A 22,181-nucleotide genomic window follows, 5' to 3' on the forward strand; every position below is an offset into this window, starting at 1 on the left:
TATAGGTCCTTTACATTAACAAAAGCAGGAAGTGAGAAATATGTTCACAAGGGGATGAAAAATATTATCTTCATTTGTTACAGTTGTAGCACTACTTCTCCTCTATACTTCAGTGCTTTTAAAAATTTTATACTTTTACCAGCAGTATTACAGAAAAAACCTTCAGGAATTAAAATCCCAGTGTTATTCCAGGGAAAAGCAACATTATGTAAACCTAAATAGCACTACAACTTGTTCATGTTGGCATTCTATAATTTGCCATACATTCTTCTTTAATAAACTGTGTACACATCCATGTCTTTTTGACACCTTTGCAGAGTTCTCAGAGTAGAATACTAATGTAGCATAACATTTAATTTCAGTGGATTTTTCTTCTCCTAAGATGTACTTAAATCCTTTACTAGCAGATACCTTTGCATTTGTGTTCTTATAATCTTCGATAATGAATCTGTTGAACTAAAGGAATGTTTTATAGTAATTTTTCAGAAGTAGTATTTTTCAGTGGTGTGTTGCTACTTTCAAGTAGAATATTTGAATCCAATTAAATGAGGACATTATTGGACATTTATAAGCAAGTTTAGGTAAAGAGATTATTTTAAAATTATTTCTAGGATATTGAAAATCAGAGATATGGATACAAATTCAAACCCAATGTTTGGACAGACATATTGAAGGGGGAAACCCACAAAATATGGTATAGAATTTAAAATTTATTTTATATGTAATCACAGAATTGTGCAATAATAGCTCTATGAATGACTTGGTAGTATTCTGACTCTCAAGAATAAGACCTTAGGTAAGTTGATTATGGTAGCAAGAGTAGAGAAGTAGCAAAAAAGTGCTAATGCTAGTTCCTGCTTGACAAGCTTCCTTTACAGATCAGATGAGGGTTTTGGAATACCTTAATAAATATTGTGGTAGAATATTATTGCATAACTAATATTTGCAATTTTAAACAGCGGAAATGAAAAAGCAGAGGGAATTCTATCACAAACTGGGTATGGAAGTACCAGGGGACATCAAAGGGGAGTCATGCTCTGCAAAGCAACATCTAGATTCACATCGCAATGGTAAATGGCCTTATGTTTTTTCTGTCTTGGGGTGGGGGCACAGACTGCTGTGGACTTGTATATCGTCAGGTTCCTCAGATGGTCACAAACCTTGTCTTTGCTTATGGTGGGAGGCACTTCATCTCCCTGGTCTCCATCTTGTGGGCCATCAACATGAAAGCCATGAGGAGAGGGGTTGCCAGTGAAGACTGAGGCAAAAAAGTTGTTGAGAATCTCAGCCTTCTTCTCGTCCATTGTTACTAGTTCACCTCTGTTGCTCACTGGGGAGGTTACGCTTTCTTTAACCTTCCATTTCTGGTTTATGTACTTGTAGAAGCCCTTCTTGTTTTTCTTTACATCCCTTGCCAAGTTCAGTTCCAGCTGAGCCTTGGCCTTCCTGACCTCATCCCTACACAAACAGGCAACATCCCTATACTCTTCCCAGGATGCCTATCCCTCCTTCCATTTCCTGTATAGTCTCATCTTGCCCTTTAGTTTGACCAGCAGGTCTCAACTCAGCCATGGTGATCTCTTGCCTTCTTTGCCCAATTTCTTACACCTGGGGATTGAGATCTGTTGCACTCTATGAAAGCATCTTTAAGGATCTGCCAGCTCTGTTCTGCTCCGTTGTCTTGGAGGGCTGTTTCACATGGGGTCCTATTTATCAACTCTTTGAAGAGCTGGAAGTTTGCTTTCCTAAAATTTTGAGTCCTGACTATAATTTGTAGCAGTGTCCTGAACTGATTTTTTGGGAAGCTTTGGATTATTGTCCATATTTCTGCTATCAAGAATAAATCTGCTTTTCAACTATTTTACTGGTTAGAAGAGAAACAGAACATGCTCTGACAAGCCTAATTACTAAAAAAAACCGCAGCCAAAACCTCAAACAAAAAACCCCACAGTTGCTCTTCTAGTCTTGACTTTGTTTCAGGTTTACTTGTCACCTGATATGTCTAGTTTAATTATTTTAATGCTTTGCTTTCTTCTGAAAGGTGAAACTAAACCAGATGAAAATTCAAACAAAGAAACTTCTGAAGAAAAGCAGGGAGAAGATAATGACTATCATCGAAGTGATGAACAGGTGGGCTTTCTTCTGAAACAGGACATTTCTTAGTTTAATTTTGTATTTCCACTTTAAATAATTTTTCTTTGATTAATTTATTTCCTTCTGACAGTGACAGAGAAAAGATACAGTGTTTTCCCATGCTTTTGTGTAAAGTTGAGCTTCATCTTTTTATTTAGGTAGCTGTGGAGACATTAGGTTTTGAGATTTTCATTAAAGTTTTATAATTACAACTATTTCTGAGTTTCGTGGATATTGGCTAAATTATGTGTTGGCTTTCATCTTCAATCCACGAAGTCTGATCTGTGAGTCAGGGTCTAGGCCAGGCAGGGCTATAGCTACAATGTGACTCAAACAGAGGGACCAAGCAAGGGAGGGAGCTTCATCATAAATTATGCTAATTAAGTGGAGCAAAGTGAGCTCACACTGCAAATTCTCAGTTTTATGGTCATGCAGCTGCCTCGATCCACTTCTGCAGAAGAGATATTTCTTTTATGGATCCCCTTGTAGTGGGTTGGGAGACCAATTCTCCCACCACAGGCAAAAGAAAGACTCAGACAAAATGGATTGCAAAAAAATGGTGGAAAGTTTAAATGGAAAAACAATACAAATTTTACAGAAAACCACAAGCACCGTGACAAAGAGAGAGAGATCCCAGAACATACCCAAGAATGTCCCATCCCCACCTGGGGGTACACCCAACCCCCCCCCAGGACTCTTTCTTACTCCCCAACCCAGCCTTGGGCCTGAGCAGGCCCAAGGGAGGCGGCTCACGCCATTTTACCTAGGCAGTGGCGAGGGAGGAAAGAAAGCAAGAAGACCCCACGCTTGATGTTTTATATGGGAGCAGGGAATTATGGGTGAAATACCTGGCTTCCTGTGACCACCCAATGGGCTGGGTCCCCTTTTGGAACCTCCCAGGTGTGGCCTGTGCAGTGGCATCTGGGCCGGCACCCAGCCTAAACCACCACACCCCTGAATGTAATCAAGAAGGAACTGAGTAGTTGGTTGGGAAAAGCACTTGAATTTTATTTCACTTACATGTGCAGGGGAAAAAAGACAGAAATATAGGAAAGGAGAAAAAAAGAAAGAAATAGCAAAAGCAGAGATAGGTACCATCATGGATCCAAACAACATCTCATTGGTCCTGAATGCCTTGATTGGTGGGGAAGCTTCTAATTTCCCTGTTACCTTCGACATTTTATACCTTTTCCAATCTCATATGTAGTCACACTTCCTCATTCAGTTGCCATGCTTATAGCACATTTCTGTAGTTAGTTACATGTGTCAGTCCCGGTCCCATGGTTAGTTGAGTGTTCTTTTGGCTCTAAACTGTTGCGACAGTCATCTAAGAGGGTCCTCTCCATCAAAAGACCCATAAAACTGTCACAGTGAACCCCAGTTCCATTATACCACTCTTGAACGTGGAGCCTGTGGCCTTGTCTGTTTATCAGCTGTTACTTGTAGATAATCATCTATCTTCCTAGGAGAATGGTGAGACAACATCTGGAGAAAAACAAACTTAACTCCTTACAACAGCTGTTTATCAAAATTGGCCCTGAGCTCTGTCACAGAGGCACCCACAAAACAGACAGCAATGAATATACTGCTAGACAACCAATTAGGCTTTAACCTAAGCTTTAAGGAATATTCTTCCTTGAAAGATGAACCAAAATGTGTGTGCACTCACTCATAAAAGGGAAACATCCCACTCAAAGGTACACAAAATATGCACTCACCTTTAGCCAGATATGGCGATGACGGAGGTTCTTGGAATCAATATGGCTGACCGATATGATCGGTACTGATCCTTTATTGTTCCAGTATTGCAGGCCTACGGCTCAGGCCTATGGTGAAAGCATGGCACAGTAAAGCATGGAAGGAGAGGAGATAGGACAGGCAGGAAAGGAAGAAGAAGAAGTGCGTAGCAAGGAAACTGCTACAATTTATATAACCTTGGTATGTCTTGTTGGCATGGACTCATTGGTCCCCTATGAGTGACCACACATCACACTAGTGTAGATTATTGGTCCAACTATGGATGACACGCGAGGTTTGTTGATGCAGGTGCATGTCCTGTTGTCCCGGGATAACTCACTATGTTTCTAGCTACCAGCGTCTTGTTTTAGTTACAGTGCTGCAAGCACAGCACTGTTTTGGCATACTGGTAGCTGGCTCTGCACTTATGCTGAGCATGGCCTACCACCATGTCAGGCTCTTAGGCCTGCACTGCCAGATTGCTCACACCGCTCGTAACTGGCATTCCCACACTCACCCAAGAGGGACTGAGGGCTCACTCATTCCGTGGAAGTATCCTTAGATAGCATCCCATTCTAAGGGGAGAGGATCCAACTGTCAGGCTGCTTGCTGCATGGAAACCAACTCAAAATGGCTCTGTAGCAGGACTCCATTATACTTGAAGTCAAGAGTGCATTGTGGTCATTTCTAGTCAGAACTACTCAAAAGCAGGGTAAGGGCAAGCCTCAGCCCTTTGTCAGGTGTCTGTCAGGCTTTTGTGTTTCTGTCAGGGCAGCTGTTCCTGCCACAATCCACCCTTTGACCACAATCACAATCTCAACTGGTTTCCTTGGAGTGATGGTGCAGTCACCTTTTGCCTCCAAAGTTAAAAGGGAGTGCAGTCTTGGTGAGGTTTAGTCCTTATTGTGGATTCAGAGGATTTAACCAGAGAAGGAGACTCCAAAACCTCTCTGGGCAGCCTGTTCCAGTGTTCTGTCACCCTCACAGTGAAAAAAAGTTTTTCCTTATGTTTATGCAGAACCTCCTATGATCCAGCTTGCACCTATTGCCCTATCATTGGACATTACTGAGAAGAGCCCATCTCCATTGTCCTGACACTTGCCCCCCATGTATTTATAAACATGAATGAGGTCACCCCTTAGTCTCCTCTTCTCCAAGCTGAAGACCCCCAGTTCCCACCATCTCTCCTAATAAGGAAGATGTTCCACTCCCTTAATCATCTTTGTGGCTCTGCTCTGGACTCTTTCAAGCGGTTTCCTGTCCTTCTTGAACTGGACACAATATTCCAGATGCAGCCTCACCAGGGCAGAGTAGAGGGCAAGGAGAACCTCTCTCGACTTGCTATCTGCACCTCTTCTAATACACCCCAGGATGCCATTGGCTTTCTTGGCCACAAGGGCACATTGCTGGCACATGGTCATCCTGTTGTCCACCAGGATTCCCAGGTCCCTTTCACCAGAGCTGTCTCCAACAGATCAGCCCCCAACCTATACTGGTATGTGGGGTTGTTCTTTCCCAGATGCAAGACTCTACACTTGTCTGTGTTGAATTTCATTAAATTTCTCCACGTCCAACTCTCCAGCCTGTCCAGGTCTCACTGAATGCCAGCACAACCTTCAGGTGTGTCAGCCACTCCTCCCAGTTTTGTATCATCAGCAAACTTGCTGACAGTGCTCTCTGTTCCCTCATTGAGGTTGTTGATGAATATATTGAATAGTACAGGTTCCAGTACCGACCCCTGAGGAACTCCACTAGATACATACCTCCAAGTAGGTTCCAAATCACTACCCAATCATCCAGACCACACTTCCTCAGTTTAGCTGCGATGATGCTGTCAAATGCTTTCTTGAGATCAAGATAAACAACATCCCCTGCACTACCATCATCTATCCACCTGGCTATGTCCTTATAAAAGGCTATCAGGTTGATTAAACATGATTTCCCCTTGGTAAAACCATGTTGACTGTTCACAGTATCACAGTATCACAGTATAACTAAGGTTGGAAGAGACCCCAAGGATCATCAAGTCCAACCTGTCTCAACAGACCTCACGACTAGACCATGGCACCAAGTGCCACGTCCAATCTCCTCTTGAACACCTCCAGGGACGGTGACTCCACCACCTCCCTGGGGAGCCCATTCCAATGACAAACGACTCGCTCGGTGAAGAACTTTCTCCTCACCTCGAGTCTAAACCTCCCCTGGCGCAGCTTGAGACTGTGTCCCCTTGTTCTGGTGCTGGTTGCCTGGGAGAAGAGACCGACCCCTTCCTGTCTACAACCACCTTTCAGGTAGTTGTAGAGGGCAATGAGGTCACCCCGATCCTAATTAGGAAAATTAGCCAAAGTTATTCACAAAACCGCTGGGCTGCTATTCAGCAGAACTCTTGATGGATAATACGCTACCTGGAGTTGTGATTTGTAATCCAAGAGGCAATAAAATACAAAATGATAAATCCCAAAACAGAGGAAATGTGAGAGTGCTTTGGGGCATGGTCCTCAGCACTAACCAGAGCAACTATCCCTGGAATATCAGAGGTCATGTCTCAGACTAAGCTCCACAGAAAGATGCATCTCTCCTGGCTTTTGACTGCAGGGAGTGCCCTTGTCTGTAGATGTGTGTTGGTGGAGAATCTCTGTTGTGAAGTACAGGAGCTGCATGGAGAAGGTTGGCAGACTGCACAGTATCAAAAGTTATGAAAAAGAGATTGATAGGATTTTGTCTAAGTCCCTAAAGATACAAGAGTCTGAATCTGCATCTGCAATGAGAGAAGGAGCAGCCAGGATCTGTGTTAAAAGAAAGCAACAAGGTAAATGGCAGAATCACATTCCTGGAGAGCAGACTTTGGTCTGTTCAGGGGCCTGCTTGGAAGAATTGTGTTTTGATTTAACCCCAGTAGGCAGTTAAGCACCACACACCACTTCCTTGGTCCCTCCCAGAGGGATGGAGGGGAAAAGTAAGAAAAATTGTGTGTTGAGTGTGGTGGTTTGTCCCTAGCTGGGGACCAGATGCCCACCAAAGTTGCTCTATTACTCCGCTTCTTAGATGGACAGGGGAGAGGAAAAATATAACAAAAGCGCAGGAGTCAAGATAGAAGCAATTCAATAAAATGCAAATCTAAAGCAATGGCCATGCGGAGAAGCAAAAGCAAACAAAGATGTTATTCTCCACTTCTCATCAAGCAGACTATATTTGGTCACTCCTGGGAAGCAGGACTCCAATACATGTAGTGGTTCCTGCGGAGGACAGATGCCATAAATGAATGTCCCCACACTTCCTTCTTTCACTTAGTTTATATATCTGAGCTGACATCATATGGCATGGAATACCCCTTTCATCAGTTTGGGTCAGCTGGCCTGGCTGTGTACCCTCCCAAGATCCTGGCCATCCCTCAGCTTACTATTGGGGGGGGAAGGGGGAAATGCTGGAAAAGCACAGCCTTGGTGCCTGGTTCAGCAGTAGCCAAAACACCGGTGTGTTATCAACACCCAGCTACAGCACTGCAAAACACAGCACTAGAATGATGCTCTGGGGAGAATTAACTCTAGCTCTGGGGAGAATTAACTCTAGCTCAGCCAAACCAAATGCAATCTCCACCCCTTATTCCAGACCATTTGCATCATGTTCAGGTTCCACATAATTCAATATATGTGACCATCTCACTGGATTTGCATACTGAAATCCCTTCTGCTAACACTCGCAACCTAAACTACATACATAAACCATCTCAATACCAAACACATACATCTAAACATTTTGATCAGCTATTCCCAATCCTTTAATAGAGAGATGTTCTTTCACTCCTCCAAATATTACTTGGGCCCCATCTGTACTGCTCAGGACAGGAGAAACATGATATTCTACTTTTGGGCACCAACACCAGCTTGGTTTCAGTCACTGTTGCACTCTTGTTTCTTGCGAAACTCATTTTTCATCATTTTGGGTCTTTCTTACTGCGTCACTTCTTGCAACATACAATTTACATCCCAGATTATTTTTCCTCCTAAGGTCTAAATCTCTTTGAGGTACACACCAAGTCTCCCCATCCTTTCTCACTACCCACCAAGTACACCCAGGTCCTTGAGCAAATACAATCCCACAAATGGGTTTGCCTTTCTCCATGGGAGGAGCAACCCACACCGTCTTTCCCAGTCACTTCTCCATGTGCTCTACAGGGACCTTGTCTCCTCCCACAGTGTGCAGAGGTTTTGTTTGGGCAGAAACAGGACGGTTAGCATATCCTCTGGAATTAACCAGCCAAGTGACTTCTGCTGAATTTGCATCCCAGCATTTCCATGCCCCATTACCCAGTGTTCTCATCATGGTCCTTAACAGGCCCTTATATCTTTCAATCTTCCCAGAGGCTTGTGGGTGATTGGGAATGTAATACACCCACTCAATACTGTGTTTCTTGGCCCAGGAACTGGTGGCATTATTTCTGAAGTGAGTCCCACTGTCAGATTCAATCCTTTCTGGGGTACCATGTCACCACAGGATTTGTCTTTCAAGGCCTAAAATGGTGTTCTGGGCAGTGGCATGGTTTACAGGGTATGTCTCTAAACAACCTGTAGTTGCCTCTACCATGGTGAGGATGTAGCGCTTGCCCTGGCTTATTTGTAGCAGTGGTCCAATATAGTCAATTTGCCAGGCCTTACCATAGCGAAAACCCAACCACCGCCCTTTGTTCCAGGGAGACTTAACTCTAGTGGCTTGCTTGACTGCAGCACATATCTCACAATCATGCATGACCTGTGTGATGGCCTCCATGGTCAGGTCCACCCCTCGGTCAGGATCCCATATGTATGTTGCATCTCTCCCTACATGTCCTGATGTTTCATGGGCCCATTGAGCTACAAACAGCTCACCTTTACGCTCCCAGTCCATATCCACCTGAACTACATAAATTCTGGCAGCCTTCTCTACTTGCTAATTGCTTTGGTGTTCTTCATTAGGACAGCTCTTAGGTACATGTGCATCAACATGACATACCTTCAGAGTCATGTTTTCAACTCAAGCAGCAATATCCTGCTACAATGCAGAAGCACAGGTGAGCTTACCCCTGTGTTGCCAATTGATCTTCTTCCATTGCTGTAGCCACCCCCACAGGGCATTAGCCACCATCCAGGAATCTGCATAAAGTACTGTCCACTTTTCTCTCTCAGTGATCTTTAGAACCAGTTAGATGGCTTTCACTTCTGCATATTGACTCAATTCATCTTCTCCTTCAGTGGCCTCAACAACTTGTCATGTAGGGTTCCATACAGCAGCTTTCCACTTCTGATGGTTTCCTACCACTTGACAGGATCCATCAGTAAACAAAGCATAACACCGTTCATCTTGAGGTAACTCACTATATGGTGGTGCCTCCTGGGCATGAATCACTTCCTTAGGCGACACACTGAAATCCCTGCCTTCTGGCCAGTCCATAATATCTTCAGAATTCTTGGGTGGTTGGGTTTCCCCAGTCAAGCTTGTTACATAGACAGTACTACCCATTTACTCCATGTAGTGCCGGTCACATGATGTGTACAGGGGATGTTCCTTCTGAACAACCAGTGTAGCACAGACAACTGGGGTGCGAAGAGGAGAGGTGCTTCTCTACCCACTACTGAAGCAGCTCAAACTCCTTCATATACTGCTAGGGTCTCCTCAGTTGGCATGTTAGTGGGCTAATGATCCTTGATATCCATTACTCCCAAAACCTGACCTTGCATTTCACTTGATGATTTCTTCTGCCAGAGACTCCAAGTGAGACCATTTTCCCCAGCTGCAGTGTAGAGGATATTTTGGATAGGCCCTCACCCCTGTGATGAAGAGGTTATTAAGCTATGAATATGAAATATTAATTATATAAATATTAATTGTATTCATTATTAAAATTATCAATAACCAATGAATCACTATTTTATATACAGATTCTAGTGCACTATTATGAAATACATCCCATAAGTGGCTTAGTATTTACAATTTGGACCAAATCAGAATATTTCTATTAATGGAATGAAGCTTGCAATTCTGCTGCTTGTCCACCAGGTGGCGACACGATGAGACCCTGGTGGCTGCTCAACTATATACAGAGAGTATTACAATGTGTCAGAGGCTTGAACTGGAAATGTTATGTTGCTAGGCGCGGGTGCTTTGAAGTGAATGTTAGTGAGTGCAAAGCACGTGGAAGCTACACTGTGTCCTTTGTTTGTAGCGAGGCTAGTTGCTAGGCTGCGGCAGAGCGGCTGGTGGGCAACCTTGTCCCTCCTTCGGCGGGAAGCCCTCTCAGAACCGCGCTGGGACCAGCAGCCTCCGGCGGTCATCTGCTGCCCTCCTTCTCAGGGTATGGGAAGCACCAGGACCACGGAGATTCCTACACACACTGTGAAGCTTGGAGGAGCCATCTTTTCACGTGCCTGCGTCTTGTGATCCTTGTGTCAGCAGCGGCAAATTTTAAAAGGGTTTGCCGTGACTAGCGGGGCTTCCATTCAGCGGGAAGCTCTCCGTCTTCTCTCGTATTCTCTCGTGCTCTCACGCACTGCTGCACTTTTTCTAATTTTTTTGTCCAGTAGGTGCTGTGGCCAGGGACAGGCATGGCTGTAACTCTCAGCAAAAACTCCTTAAAAAAATCAGTGTCGACCCAGACTGAGGTAGAACACAAACAGGTAGCTGTCCAGGTGTATGGCTGTAGACAGTGCTGGAGCCTGGCTCTTGAGATGCAGGGTAGTGGGGGCAACTCTTGCATAAGGTGTGAGCAGATCGACTATCTGCTTAACCTGGTGGCCAGACTGAAGGACGAGGTTGCTAGTCTTAGAGACGTAAGGGAATGTAGGAAAGAGATGAACCAGAGGAGGAAAGAGATGAACCAGAGTAAGCAGGCTCTGCAGGCTCCCCTAGCAGAGGCTGGTTATCCAAAAAGCAGAGGGGAATGGACGCAGATTTGTCTCGGTCCAGAGAGGGAAGGAGACTCAGTTCTTTTGAATATTCCCGTGTTGTGAAGTTAGAAGCACAAACGAGGCCAAAATATCAACAGCTAGACTATTTATTACATAAATAAAATGGAAATAAGAAGGGGAGAGGGAGAAGATAGAGAGGGAGAGAGAGAAGAGAGAGAGAGAAGAGGAAAGGAATTATATTACCACACCCCTCACCCCCCCCAAGACAGTTTGAGTCTGTGGAGGAAAGGTGCTGCAGGAGATGCTGGGTTTGTAGAGAAAGGGTGCTGAGGCTTTGGCTGGAGAAGAGATGTGGTCCTCTGGGCAGCCTCTTCAGCTCCATGAGTCACAGCAGGCGAGACTTAGGACACGAAGAGAGGGTTCCATCTGCTTCTCCCAGGCTCCATGGCCTCTTTTCTCCGACACAGCCTTGGCCCGGGCTTTTCCTTCCTCCTCAGCAGCATGGTCCTCCTTCTGCATTTTTTCTTCACCCTTAAGCCAGTAGTGGTCAAGTCTTTTATACAGTTTTTAGTCCTTAGGTATGTGTCCAAGCATTGTCCCTCAGGAATTCAGGAGCCAGGAAATCCTCCTTAGGTAAATATCCAGGTATCGTTCCCCAGGAAATCTTTCTGTGTATTCCTGTGTGTTTAGGCAGGGGTCTAGATGGAGGGGGGGAGGGCCTCCACCTTCCCCTTCTCCATCTAACCTGCCCACACACCCATTACACCCATTGTCTCGCCATCCTCCCTTCCTTGAAATGATCTTGTCCTGAAGGTGTGATGGCTGGGTCCTTGGGCCATTGTTGTAGGCCAGCTGCAGTCCAGTGTTATCATGATGCAATCACAAGGTGATTTGCATCCAGGATTGGTATTGTCTGGGCAAGCAGCAAGTGATTTTATCTTTGTTGAGTCATACAAGGAATTTAGACTCTCACAAGGTTCCTCTCAAAAGACACAAAGTAAAATCTCCTTGCCTCCCCTCACCTTCCCTGTTGCTCTTGGAAAACAGGTATGGGGCACTGGAGATCGAGGGTGAAGTGATTCTGATGCCAGAGGACACACCATCGGGGTTTTCCCTGAGGCTAAACAGCCTGAGGCTAAACAGCCTTAGGTTAAACAGCCTAAGGCAAAGCAGCCTAAGGTTAAACAGCCTTCTCCTGGCATCAGGACCTGCTCCCTCAAAAAAAAGAGCAGGGTAATTGTTATTGGTGATTCCCTCCTGAGGGGAACAGAGGGCTCCATATGTCGTCCAGACCCATCTCATAGGGAAGTTTGTTGTCTCCCAGGAGCCCAAGTTAGAGATGTTACCAGAAGGCTGCCTAGTCTGGTGCAGCCTTCTGACTACTATCCCTTACTGGTTATGCAGTTAGGGAATGATGATGTTGCAACCAGAACTCCCAGGGCTATCAAAAATTACTTCAGGGCCCTGGGAGATCTGGTTGAGGGGTGTGGTGGTTTGAAAGGAAAGGCTCTGCTTTCCCTCCCCCACTGAGAAAGAGACCACGGCTAAACCCAGTCGGAGAAATGAGATTATATTTTACAAGGAAACAGATTATATGTAACACAACAAATACAGGTATTTTACAATATATACAGGAAATGAACTCAACCAGAAACCAGACCCCCCACAGAGGGGGCTTCCCCCTGTGCCCCCTTCACCCCCCTACCTCCCTTCTCCCCCAAAAGAGGTAGAAAAGAGATGTGGACGGTTAACAGGGCAGGAAAGGAAGAAAGGCCTTGCACAGGGAGTTAGTATCTTATCTTAGTTGGCCAGAATCCCAGAAGCAGATCCAGCCGAGAGGGACAGCGAAGGAAGGCTCAGAGAAAGTCCCAGCTACCCTGGGTCTAACAATCTCACCTCCCACAATTCTACCAATGAAATTCATTTAGAATACCAAAATATTTTATAAACATTTAGCCAGTGTGCCCCTTTCTTAAAGGCACAGCGTCAAACGGCCACAAGGGGTCAGGTGTACAAATAATTTTTTCATCAATACCCTTAGTTGCAGGAGGGAATACCATAAGGAAGAGGTCAGCAGCTATAGTCAACAAGTGGCTTAGAGGCTAGTGCAGTCAAAAGAATTCTGGGTTTTTCAGTCTTGGTGAACTTTCTACTGTACCAGGTCAGCTGGCAACAGATGGAGTACATCTGTCCCAGAGGAGGGGAAAGGTCACAGTATACGAGAATGGCCTGTCCCCCAAAGGTAAAAAGATTCTGGGAAGGGAATTGGCAGGTCTCACTGACAGGGTTTTAAACTACTGTCGAAGGGGGAAGGGGCTGAAACTAGTCCCCCCAGGCAGGAGTCTGGGGGTGATAAGCTAGAGCCAGAGGTGAAACCAGCAGCCCAGCTGCAGTGCATGTACATTAATGCACGAAGCATGGGTAACAAACAAGAGAAGCTGGAAGCCCTGTTGCAGCAGGAAAGTTATGATGTAGTTGCCATCACAGAGACATGGTGGGACGACTCACATGACTGGAGCGCTGCAATTGATGGCTACAGTCTCTTCAGGAGAGACAGGCAAGGAAGAAGGGGTGGAGGGGTGGCCCTGTACATCAGGGAGGCACTAGATGATGTTGAGACGGAGATTAGGGACAATCAAGTTGAGTGCTTGTGGGTAAGAATTAGAGGGAAGACTGGCAGGGCAGACATCTTGGTTGGAGTCTGTTATAGACCACCCAACCAGGAGGAAGATGTTGATGAAGCATTCTATTGGCAGCTTCAGGCTGTCTCAAGATCACCTGACCTTGTCCTTATGGGCGACTTCAACCTGCCTGATATCTGCTGGGATCTCAACACAGCAGAGAGGAGGCAGTCTAGGAGGTTCTTAGAGTGCATGGAGGACAGCTTCTTATCCCAGGTGCTGCACGAGCCTACCAGGGGTAAGGCTATGCTTGACCTCCTCTTCATCAACAGGGAAGGGCTGGTGGGTGATGTAGTGGTCGGAGGGTGTTTAGGGGCCAGTGACTATGAGATAATTGAATTTTCAGTATTCAGTCAATATAAGCGGGGCAGCAAGAAGGCCTCGACTCTGGACTTCCGGAGGGCAGACTTCAGGTTACTCAAGGAAGTAACTCAGAGGGTTCCTTGGGATAAACCCCCTAAAAATAAAGTGGTCCAGGAGACCTGGACCTGCTTCAAGGAAGAACTCTTGAAGGTGCAGGAACAGGCTGTGCCAATGTGCCAGAAGACGAGCCGCCGGGGCCAGATGGCCAGCCTGGATGGGTAATGAACTTTTAATAGAACTAAGGGGAAAAAAGAGCGTGTATCATCTTTAGAAAAAAGGTGAGGCAACCCATGGAATGTTTAAGGATGTTGCTAGATCATGTAGGAAGAAAATTAGGGAGGCAAAAGCACATTTGGAGCTTAGACTGGCCTCTGCTGTGAAGGACAAAAAAAAATCCTTCTATAAATACATTAATAGCAAGAGGAAGGGCAAGGACAACCTCCACTCCTTGGTTGACACGGAGGGAAACATTGTAAGAAAGGATGTGGAAAAGGCAGAGTTCTTTCCCTCAATTTTTACTAGCAGGACAGAACGTCTACCAGACAGCTGGCCTGCAGAGCTGGCAGAATGAGCCAGGGAGCAGCATAGTTTCCTTCTGTTCCAGGAGGAGGGGATAGTTAGAGATCTCCTCAGCTGCTTGGATCCCCACAAGTCCATGGGACCAGATGGGATCCATCCTAGGGTGCTGAGAGAGCTGGCAGATGAGCTGGCCAAGCCGCTCTCCATCATTTTTCAACAGTCCTGGCTCACTGGAGAGGTCCCAGAAGACTGGAAGCTGGCCAACGTGGTGCCCATCCACAAGAAGGGCTGGTTGGATGAGCCAGGGAATTACAGGCCTGTCAGCCTAGCCTCAGTGCCAGGAAAGATTATGGAACAGGTCATCCTGAGTGCAACCACACAACACTTAGAGGATGGCCAAGGGATCAGGCCCAGCCAGCATGGATTTAGAAAGGGCAGGTCCTGCCTGACCAACCTGATCTGCTTCTATGATCAGGTGACCCGCCTGGTGGATGTGGGGAGGCCTGTGGATGTAGTCTACCTGGACCTCAGCAAGGCCTTTGACACCGTCCCCCACAGCAAACTCCTGGGCATGCTGTCAGCCCATGGCTTGGACGGGAGCACACTGCATTGGGTTAGGAACTGGCTGGAGGGCCGAGCCCAGAGAGTGGTGGTGAATGGTGCCACATCCAGCTGGCAGCCAGTCACCAGTGGTGTGCCCCAGGGATCAGTACTGGGCCCCATGCACTTTAACATCTTTATTGATGATCTGGATGAGGGCATTCAGTCCATCATCAATAAATTTGCGGACGACTAGTGGTGTCTCCCAGGGATCAGTACTGGGCCCCATGCTCTTTAATATCATAGAATAGAATACATAGAATACATAGAATAAACCAGGTTGGAAGAGACCTTCAAGATCATCGCGTCCAACCGATCAACCAATCCAACACCACCCAAACAACTAACCCATGGCACCAAGCACCCCATCAAGTCTTCTCCTGAAAACCTCCAGTGATGGCGACTCCACCACCTCCCCAGGCAGCCCATTCCAATGGGCAATCACTCTTTCGGTATAGAACTTTTTCCTAACATCTAGCCTGAACCTCCCCTGGCGCAGCCTGAGACTGTGTCCTCTTGTCCTGGTACTGGTTGCCTGGGAGAAGAGACCAACATCCGTCTGTCTACAACCTCCCTTCAGGTAGTTGTAGAGAGTAATAAGGTCACCCCTGAGTCTCCTCTTCTTCAGGCTAAGCAACCCCAGCTCCCTCAGCCTCTCCTCGTAGGGCTTATGTTCCAAACCCCTCACCAACTTTGTTGCTCTTCTCTGGACTCGTTCCAGCAAGTCAACATCCTTCCTAAACTGAGGGGCCCAGAATGGACACAGTACTCGAGGTGCGGCCTAACCAGTGCAGTGTACAGGGGCAGAATGACCTCCCTGCTCCTGCTGGCCACACTGTTCCTGATGCAGGCCAGGATGCCATTGGCCCTCTTAGCTGCCTGGGCACACTGCAGGCTCATGTTCAGTCTACCGTCAACTAGCACCCCCAGGTCCCTCTCAGCCTGACTGCTCTCCAGCCACTCTGACCCCAGCTTGTAGCTCTGCATGGGGTTGTTGTGGCCAGTGTGCAGAACCCGGCACTTGGATGTGTTAAATCTCATGCCGTTGGATTCTGCCCATCTGTCCAGCCTGTCAAGGTCCCTCTGCAGAGCCTCTCAACCCTCCATCAGATCAACTCCTGCCCCCAGCTTGGTGTCGTCAGCAAATTTACTGATGATGGACTCAATGTCCTCATCCAGATCATTAATAAAGATGTTAAAGAGCATGGGGCCCAGTACACCTGGGGCACACCACTAGTGACTGGCTGCCAGCTGGATGTGGCACCATTTACCACCACTCTCTGGGCTCGGCCCTCCAGCCAGTTCCTAATCCATCACAGTGTGCTCCCATCCAAGCCATGGGCTGACATCTTGGCCAGGAGTTTGCTATGGGGAACGGTGTCAAAGGCCTTGCTGAGGTCCAGGTAGACTACATCCACAGGCCTCCCCACATCCACCAGTCCACACCTCGAGTACTGTGTCCAGTTCTGGGCCACTCAGTTTAGGAAGGCTGTTGACTTGCTGGAACGAATCCAGAGAATGGCAACAAAGTTGGTGTGGGGCTTGGAACACAAGCCCTATTAGGAGAGGCTGAGGGAGCTGGGGTTACTTAGCCTGGAGAAAAGGAGACTCAGGGGTGTCCTTATTGCTGTCTACAACTACCTGAAGGGAGGTTGTAGGCAGGCAGATGTTGGTCTCTTCTCCCAGGCCGCCAGTACCAGAACAAGAGGACACAGTCTCAGGCTGTGCCAGGGGAGGTTTAGCCTGGATGTTAGTGTGACTGTTTGAGACTGTGCCTTTAAGAAAGGGACAGTGCTGGGACACTGGCTGAATGTTTTGGTATCAAAATGAAAACATGATATTCTAAACTAATTTCATTGGTAGATTGGTAGAATGCAACTTTAAGTTTCAGTGCAGTGGTAATTTTTTGGAGTTCCAGCCTGTTCTGCTGTTCCAGCCTGTTCTGCCTTTCCAGCCTGTCTGCTTCTGAGCAAACTAGCCGGAGCTGACCTTGAGATAAGCAAAACTAATCCCTGCATGTGCTTTTTGAAGCCTAATAAGTACTCTTTTCCTTAATAACTGCCTTTCTTTCTCTCTCTAACCCCTTTTTGGGAAAAAATGGAGGTAGGGGGAGAGAGGGGGTTACAGGGAGGGAAACCCTCCTCTTCTCAAGGAGGGAATTTTGTTGTGTTATTTTTTCTTTGTTGTATATTTCTGAATATATATTTTAAATACTGTAGATACTGTGTTATATATAACCTGCATTCTGTATATGCTTGTAAATATAGCTTTGCTTCTCCGACTGGGTTAGCTGTGGTTTCTTTCTCTGTGGGGGAGGGAGAGCTAGGCCCTTTCTCGATCCATCACAGTTAGGAAGAAGTTCTATACAGAGAGAGTGATTGCCCATTGGAATGGGCTGCCCGGGGAGGTAGTGGAGTCACCATCATTGGAGGTGTTCAGGAGGAGACTTGATGGGGTGCTTGGTGCCATGGTTTAGTTGTTTAGGTGGGTTGGATTGGTTGATAGGTTGGGCGTGGTCATCTTGAAGGTCTCTTCCAACCTGGTCTATTCTATTCTATTCTATTCCTGCAGCAGCAGAGAGGGGTCAGAATGTAGGTTAGCCAGTAAGCAGGCTCCCTTCGCAGGACTCCGGCAGCTCCCTCCAGACAGCAGGGAGCAGTCCTGCATGGTTGGCCCAGCAGGGGCCAGAGGGCTGGTCCCTAGATGGGGTCGGCCCTGCAGCAACGGGCTTTGGGGCCCGTGTGGACGGTCCCAGGGAAGAGGCGCTGCTGCACGTAGCGGCGGCTTCCCCTTTGCGTGACTCGAGGGAGTGGGTGGGACCCTCTCGGAGTGGTCCTGGCTTTGGAGCACAGGCACAGACGGTGCTCTGGATTTCCCTGGGGTTCACAGAGCATGGAGTGGCGAAGTGGCGGCTCCTCTTCTCTCCCGCAACGGCAGGGTCACGCAGGCATGCGGCTAGGCACTGGTCCTGCTTTCCGAGCTGACACGCAGGGTTGTGCAGCTTGTTAGTCTGCTACTTAAGGCTGTAGCAGACGTTTGGACTGCTGGACTCCGCTAGTCCCTTCCCTGTCAACTGGGCAGTCTTACCATCGGGGGTTCAGTCCTCTTGAAGACATGGTGGGCTTACTTCCAAACCCTAATGGCTGACCTTGTGTTTCACCTTTATAGTCTATAGTCTTATCACTTTTTCCTTCAGGTCATTCACCTGTTCACACCTAACAGAGGTGTTTTGTATATAGAATCTCATCTCCCTTCAAATCTAGTTTAAAGCTCAGTGAATGAACCCTGCTAATTCTTGTCCTAGGACCCTTTCCCCCCTGCAAGATGAGCTTTTTCCACATTATGACAGTGTTGTCCTTATCCCCATCCTATGAGGTAACTTCATCACTCAGATGAGTCCACATTATCATCCAAGGTCCTGGTTGTACCAGTGCCAGTGAAACACCAAGGCAGTCAACTTCTTCATTGTCTTTTAAGAAAGCACCGTGCTGGCCTTGGTTTAGAAACCAGACTTTAGGGTTAGAAGTGAGAGATTATCCACTGAGTACCCAGTCATAGAGATCTCTGGGTTTTGCCAGGTTCATGGGTACACTGGAGAGTAACTTCACCATTACAGTTCGGCCCACATGTGTCTGTGCTAGGGATTGGTCCCCTTTGTTGCTAGTGTCCAGCTCTTCAGATTTTTCTGTAGCCTATTTCCCAATGATTAGATTCTCATTGACATATCCATTCTGTGTCACCCTTGTAGGTTGCATAGGAATAATAATAGTGGTGCCATTCTCTGCTGCCAATAGGAGGGTGCACAATTCCCTACCTCTGCACTACCTTCTCCCTCTTCTGTAACTGTTTCCCCAGTACCAATTTCCAGTGCTGCTGCTTTATATTGCCACATAGATCACACATGATGGGCAAATGCATCCATGAACCACATTCCTTCTGTATTTGTGTGTGGTAAGTTCAGGTGCCTCCTAAATTGGAGAAGGTCTATGGGGTTGACCTAACAAAACTGTATCTGGGTTTACAGGTTGTCACAACTTAGAGACTTTAGCCAGACCCTCCTCCTAGCCAGACCAATTCCTTCTAGGTAAGCATACCACATCTGCACTGTGGCCTTTTGGGCTACCCCCTTGGGAGGAGGATGATCCCTTGAAGATAAAATTTAGCAGAGGGAAAGGGCTGTTGTGTGAAGGATGTAACCTCTCTGCTTCCTTGACTGCCCTGAGAAGTGATCAGAATCCCTTTTCCCACTCTGAATACTTTTGTTCGGTTTCCTTAAATTAAGTGGATGAAAATAGTAAAGGTCTACTCAGCCCCCTCAGTCCATTTTGGAATGTATCACAGTATCACAGTATAACCAAGGTTGGAAGAGACCCCAAGGATCATCAAGTCCAACCTGTCCCAACAGACCCCACAACTAGACTAAACTGAGGGGCCCAGAACTGGACACAGTACGTCCCTTGAACACGCCGCGAGGTCGGCGGGAATCGGCTCTTTGCGCCGCTGGGGCTTGTGACTGCTACGTCACCCCCGGCTGATTTAAACACGCTTTACTGCCGCGCGCGAGGGTCTTTTCGTCGGGAAGCCGTGCCGGGACCGCACCGGGACCTGCAGCCACCGGGGACCGTCCGACTCTCTCCTGTTGGGGCCGCCGGAGCTGAGAACGTCCCTTGAACACGCCGCGAGGTCGGCGGGAATCGGCTCTTCGCGCCGCTGGGGCTTGTGACTGCTACGTCACCCCCGGCTGATTTAAACGCGCTTTACTGCCGCGCGCGAGGGTCTTTTCGTCGGGAAGCCGTGCCGGGACCGCACCGGGACCTGCAGCCACCGGGGACCGTCCGACTCTCTCCTGTTGGGGCCGCCGGAGCTGAGAACGTCCCTTGAACACGCCGCGAGGTCGGCGGGAATCGGCTCTTCGCGCCGCTGGGGCTTGTGACTGCTACGTCACCCCCGGCTGATTTAAACGCGCTTTACTGCCGCGCGCGAGGGTCTTTTCGTCGGGCAGCCCGTATTGTCACGGTTTCGCTACTTTTTTTTTTTTTTTTCCCTAGTGGGTGCTGTGGTAAGGGACAATCATGGTAGTAACTCGTAGCAAAACCTCCCTAAAAAAGTCAGTGTCGACCCAGAATGAGGTAGAACACAAGCAGGTAGCTGTCCAGGTATCTGGCTGTAGAGAGTGCTGGAGCCTGGCTCTTGAGATGCAGAGTAGTAGGGGTAACTCTTGCATAAGTTGTGAGCAGATTGACTACCGACTTAATCTGGTGGCCAGACTAAAGGATGAGGTTGCTAGTCTTAAAAGTGTAAGGGAATGTAGGGAAGAGATGAACATGAAGAGGAAAGAGATAAACCAGAGGGGGAAAGATATGAACAAGAGTAAGCAGGCTCTGCAGGCTCCCACAGCAGAGGCTGGTTACCCAAAAAGCAGAGGGGAATGGACACAGGTTCCTCTCAAAAGACACAAGGTTAAACCTCCTTGCCTTCCCACACCTTCCCCGCTGCTCTTGAAAAACAGGTATGGGGCACTGGAGATCGAGGGTGAGGCGGTCCTGTTACCAGAGGACACACCATCTGGGGTTCTCCCTGAGGCTAAAGAGCCTAAGGGTAAACAACCTAAGGTTAAACGGCCTAAGGCAAAACAGCCTAAGGTTAAACAACCCTCCCCTGGCATCAGGACCTGCTCCCTCAAAAAAAAGAGCAGGGTAATTGTTATTGGCGATTCACTTCTGAGGGGAATGGAGGGCCCCATTTGTCAGCCAGACCCATCTCATAGGGAACTCTGTTGTTTCCCTGGAGCCCAAATTAATGATGTTACCAGAAGGCTACCCAGGCTGGTACAGCCTTCTGACTATTATCCTTTGCTACTTATGCAGATAGGGAATGATGATGTTGTAGTTAGAACTCCCAGGGTGTGGTGGTTTGAAAGGAAAGGCTCTGCTTTCCCTCCCCCACTGAGAAAAGAGACCACGGCTAAACCCAGTCAGAGAAATGAGAGTATATTTTACAAGGAAACAGATTATATGTAACACAACAAACACCGGTATTTTACAATATATACAGGAATATACAGCAAATAAACTCAACCAGAAATCAGACCCCCCACAGAGGGGGCTTCCCCCTGTGCCCCCTTCACCCCCCTACCTCCCTTCTCCCCCAAAGAGGTAGAAAAGAGATGTGGACGGTTAACAGGGCAGGAAAGGAATAAAGGCCTTGCACAGGGAGTTAGTATCTTATCTTAGTTGGCCAGAATCCCAGAAGCAGATCCAGCGGAGAGGGACAGCGAAGGAAGGAAGACTGAGAGAAAGTTCCCAACTCCCCTGGGTCCAATCTCTCCTCCCACAATCCTTGGCCAATGAAATTCGTTTAGAAAACCAAAATATTTTACAAACATTTAGCCAGTGTGCCCCTTCCTTAAAGGCACAGTGTCAAACGGCCACACAGGGCTATCAAAAATGATTTCAGGGCCCTGGGAGATCTGGTTGAGGGGTCAGGTGCTCAAATAATTTTTTCCTCAATACCCTTAGTTCCAGGAGGGAATACCACAAGGAACAGGACAGCAGCCATAATCAACAAGTGGCTTAGAGGCTGGTGCAGACAAAAGAATTTTGGGTTTTTTGATCTTGGTAAAATTTCTACTGCACCAGGCCACCTGGCAACAGATGGAGTACATCTGTCCCAAAGAAGGGGAATGGTCACAGTATATGAGAATGGCCTGTCCCCAAAAGGTAAAAAGATTCTGGGGAGGGAACTGGCAGCTCTCATCGACAGGGCTTTAAACTAGTTTCGAAGGGGGGAGGGGCTGAAACTAGTCCCCTCAGGCAAGAGTCTGGGGGCAGTAAGCTAGGGTCAGAGGCCAAACCAGCAGCCCAGCTGAGGTGCATGTACACTAATGCACGAAGCATGGGAAACAAACAAGAGGAGCTGGAAGCCTTGTTGCAGCAGGAAAGTTATGACATAGTTGCCATCACGGAGACGTGGTGGGATAGCTCACATGACTGGAGTGCTGCAATTGATGGCTACAGGCTTTTCAGGAGAGATAGACAAGGAAGAAGGGGTGGAGGGGTGGCCCTGTACATCAGGGAGGCACTAGATGCCATTGAGCTAGAGATTAGGGACAATCAGGTTGAATGCTTGTGGGCAAGAATTAGAGGGAAGACCGGTAGGGCAGACATCCTGGTTGGAGTCTGTTATAGACCACCCAACCAGGAGGATGATGTCGACGAAGCATTCTATAGACAGCTTAAGGCTGTCTCAAGATCTCCTGACCTTGTCC

General features: G+C 47.4%; 1 protein-coding gene across 1 annotated transcript in view; it reads left to right on the plus strand.

Annotated features, from left to right (window-relative positions):
• Nucleotides 1-22,181, plus strand: part of LOC104306477 (polycomb group RING finger protein 3-like) — a 228,071-nt gene that overhangs the window by 171,019 nt on the left and 34,871 nt on the right. The window contains exons 5-6 of the mRNA XM_054179250.1: nucleotides 960-1,070; nucleotides 2,042-2,130. Of these exons, the coding sequence (XP_054035225.1) occupies nucleotides 960-1,070; nucleotides 2,042-2,130 (200 nt within the window). The remainder of the gene's footprint in view (nucleotides 1-959; nucleotides 1,071-2,041; nucleotides 2,131-22,181) is intronic.

The sequence above is a fragment of the Dryobates pubescens genome (assembly GCF_014839835.1).
Source record: "Dryobates pubescens isolate bDryPub1 chromosome W unlocalized genomic scaffold, bDryPub1.pri SUPER_W_unloc_1, whole genome shotgun sequence".
NCBI lineage: Eukaryota > Metazoa > Chordata > Aves > Piciformes > Picidae > Dryobates > Dryobates pubescens.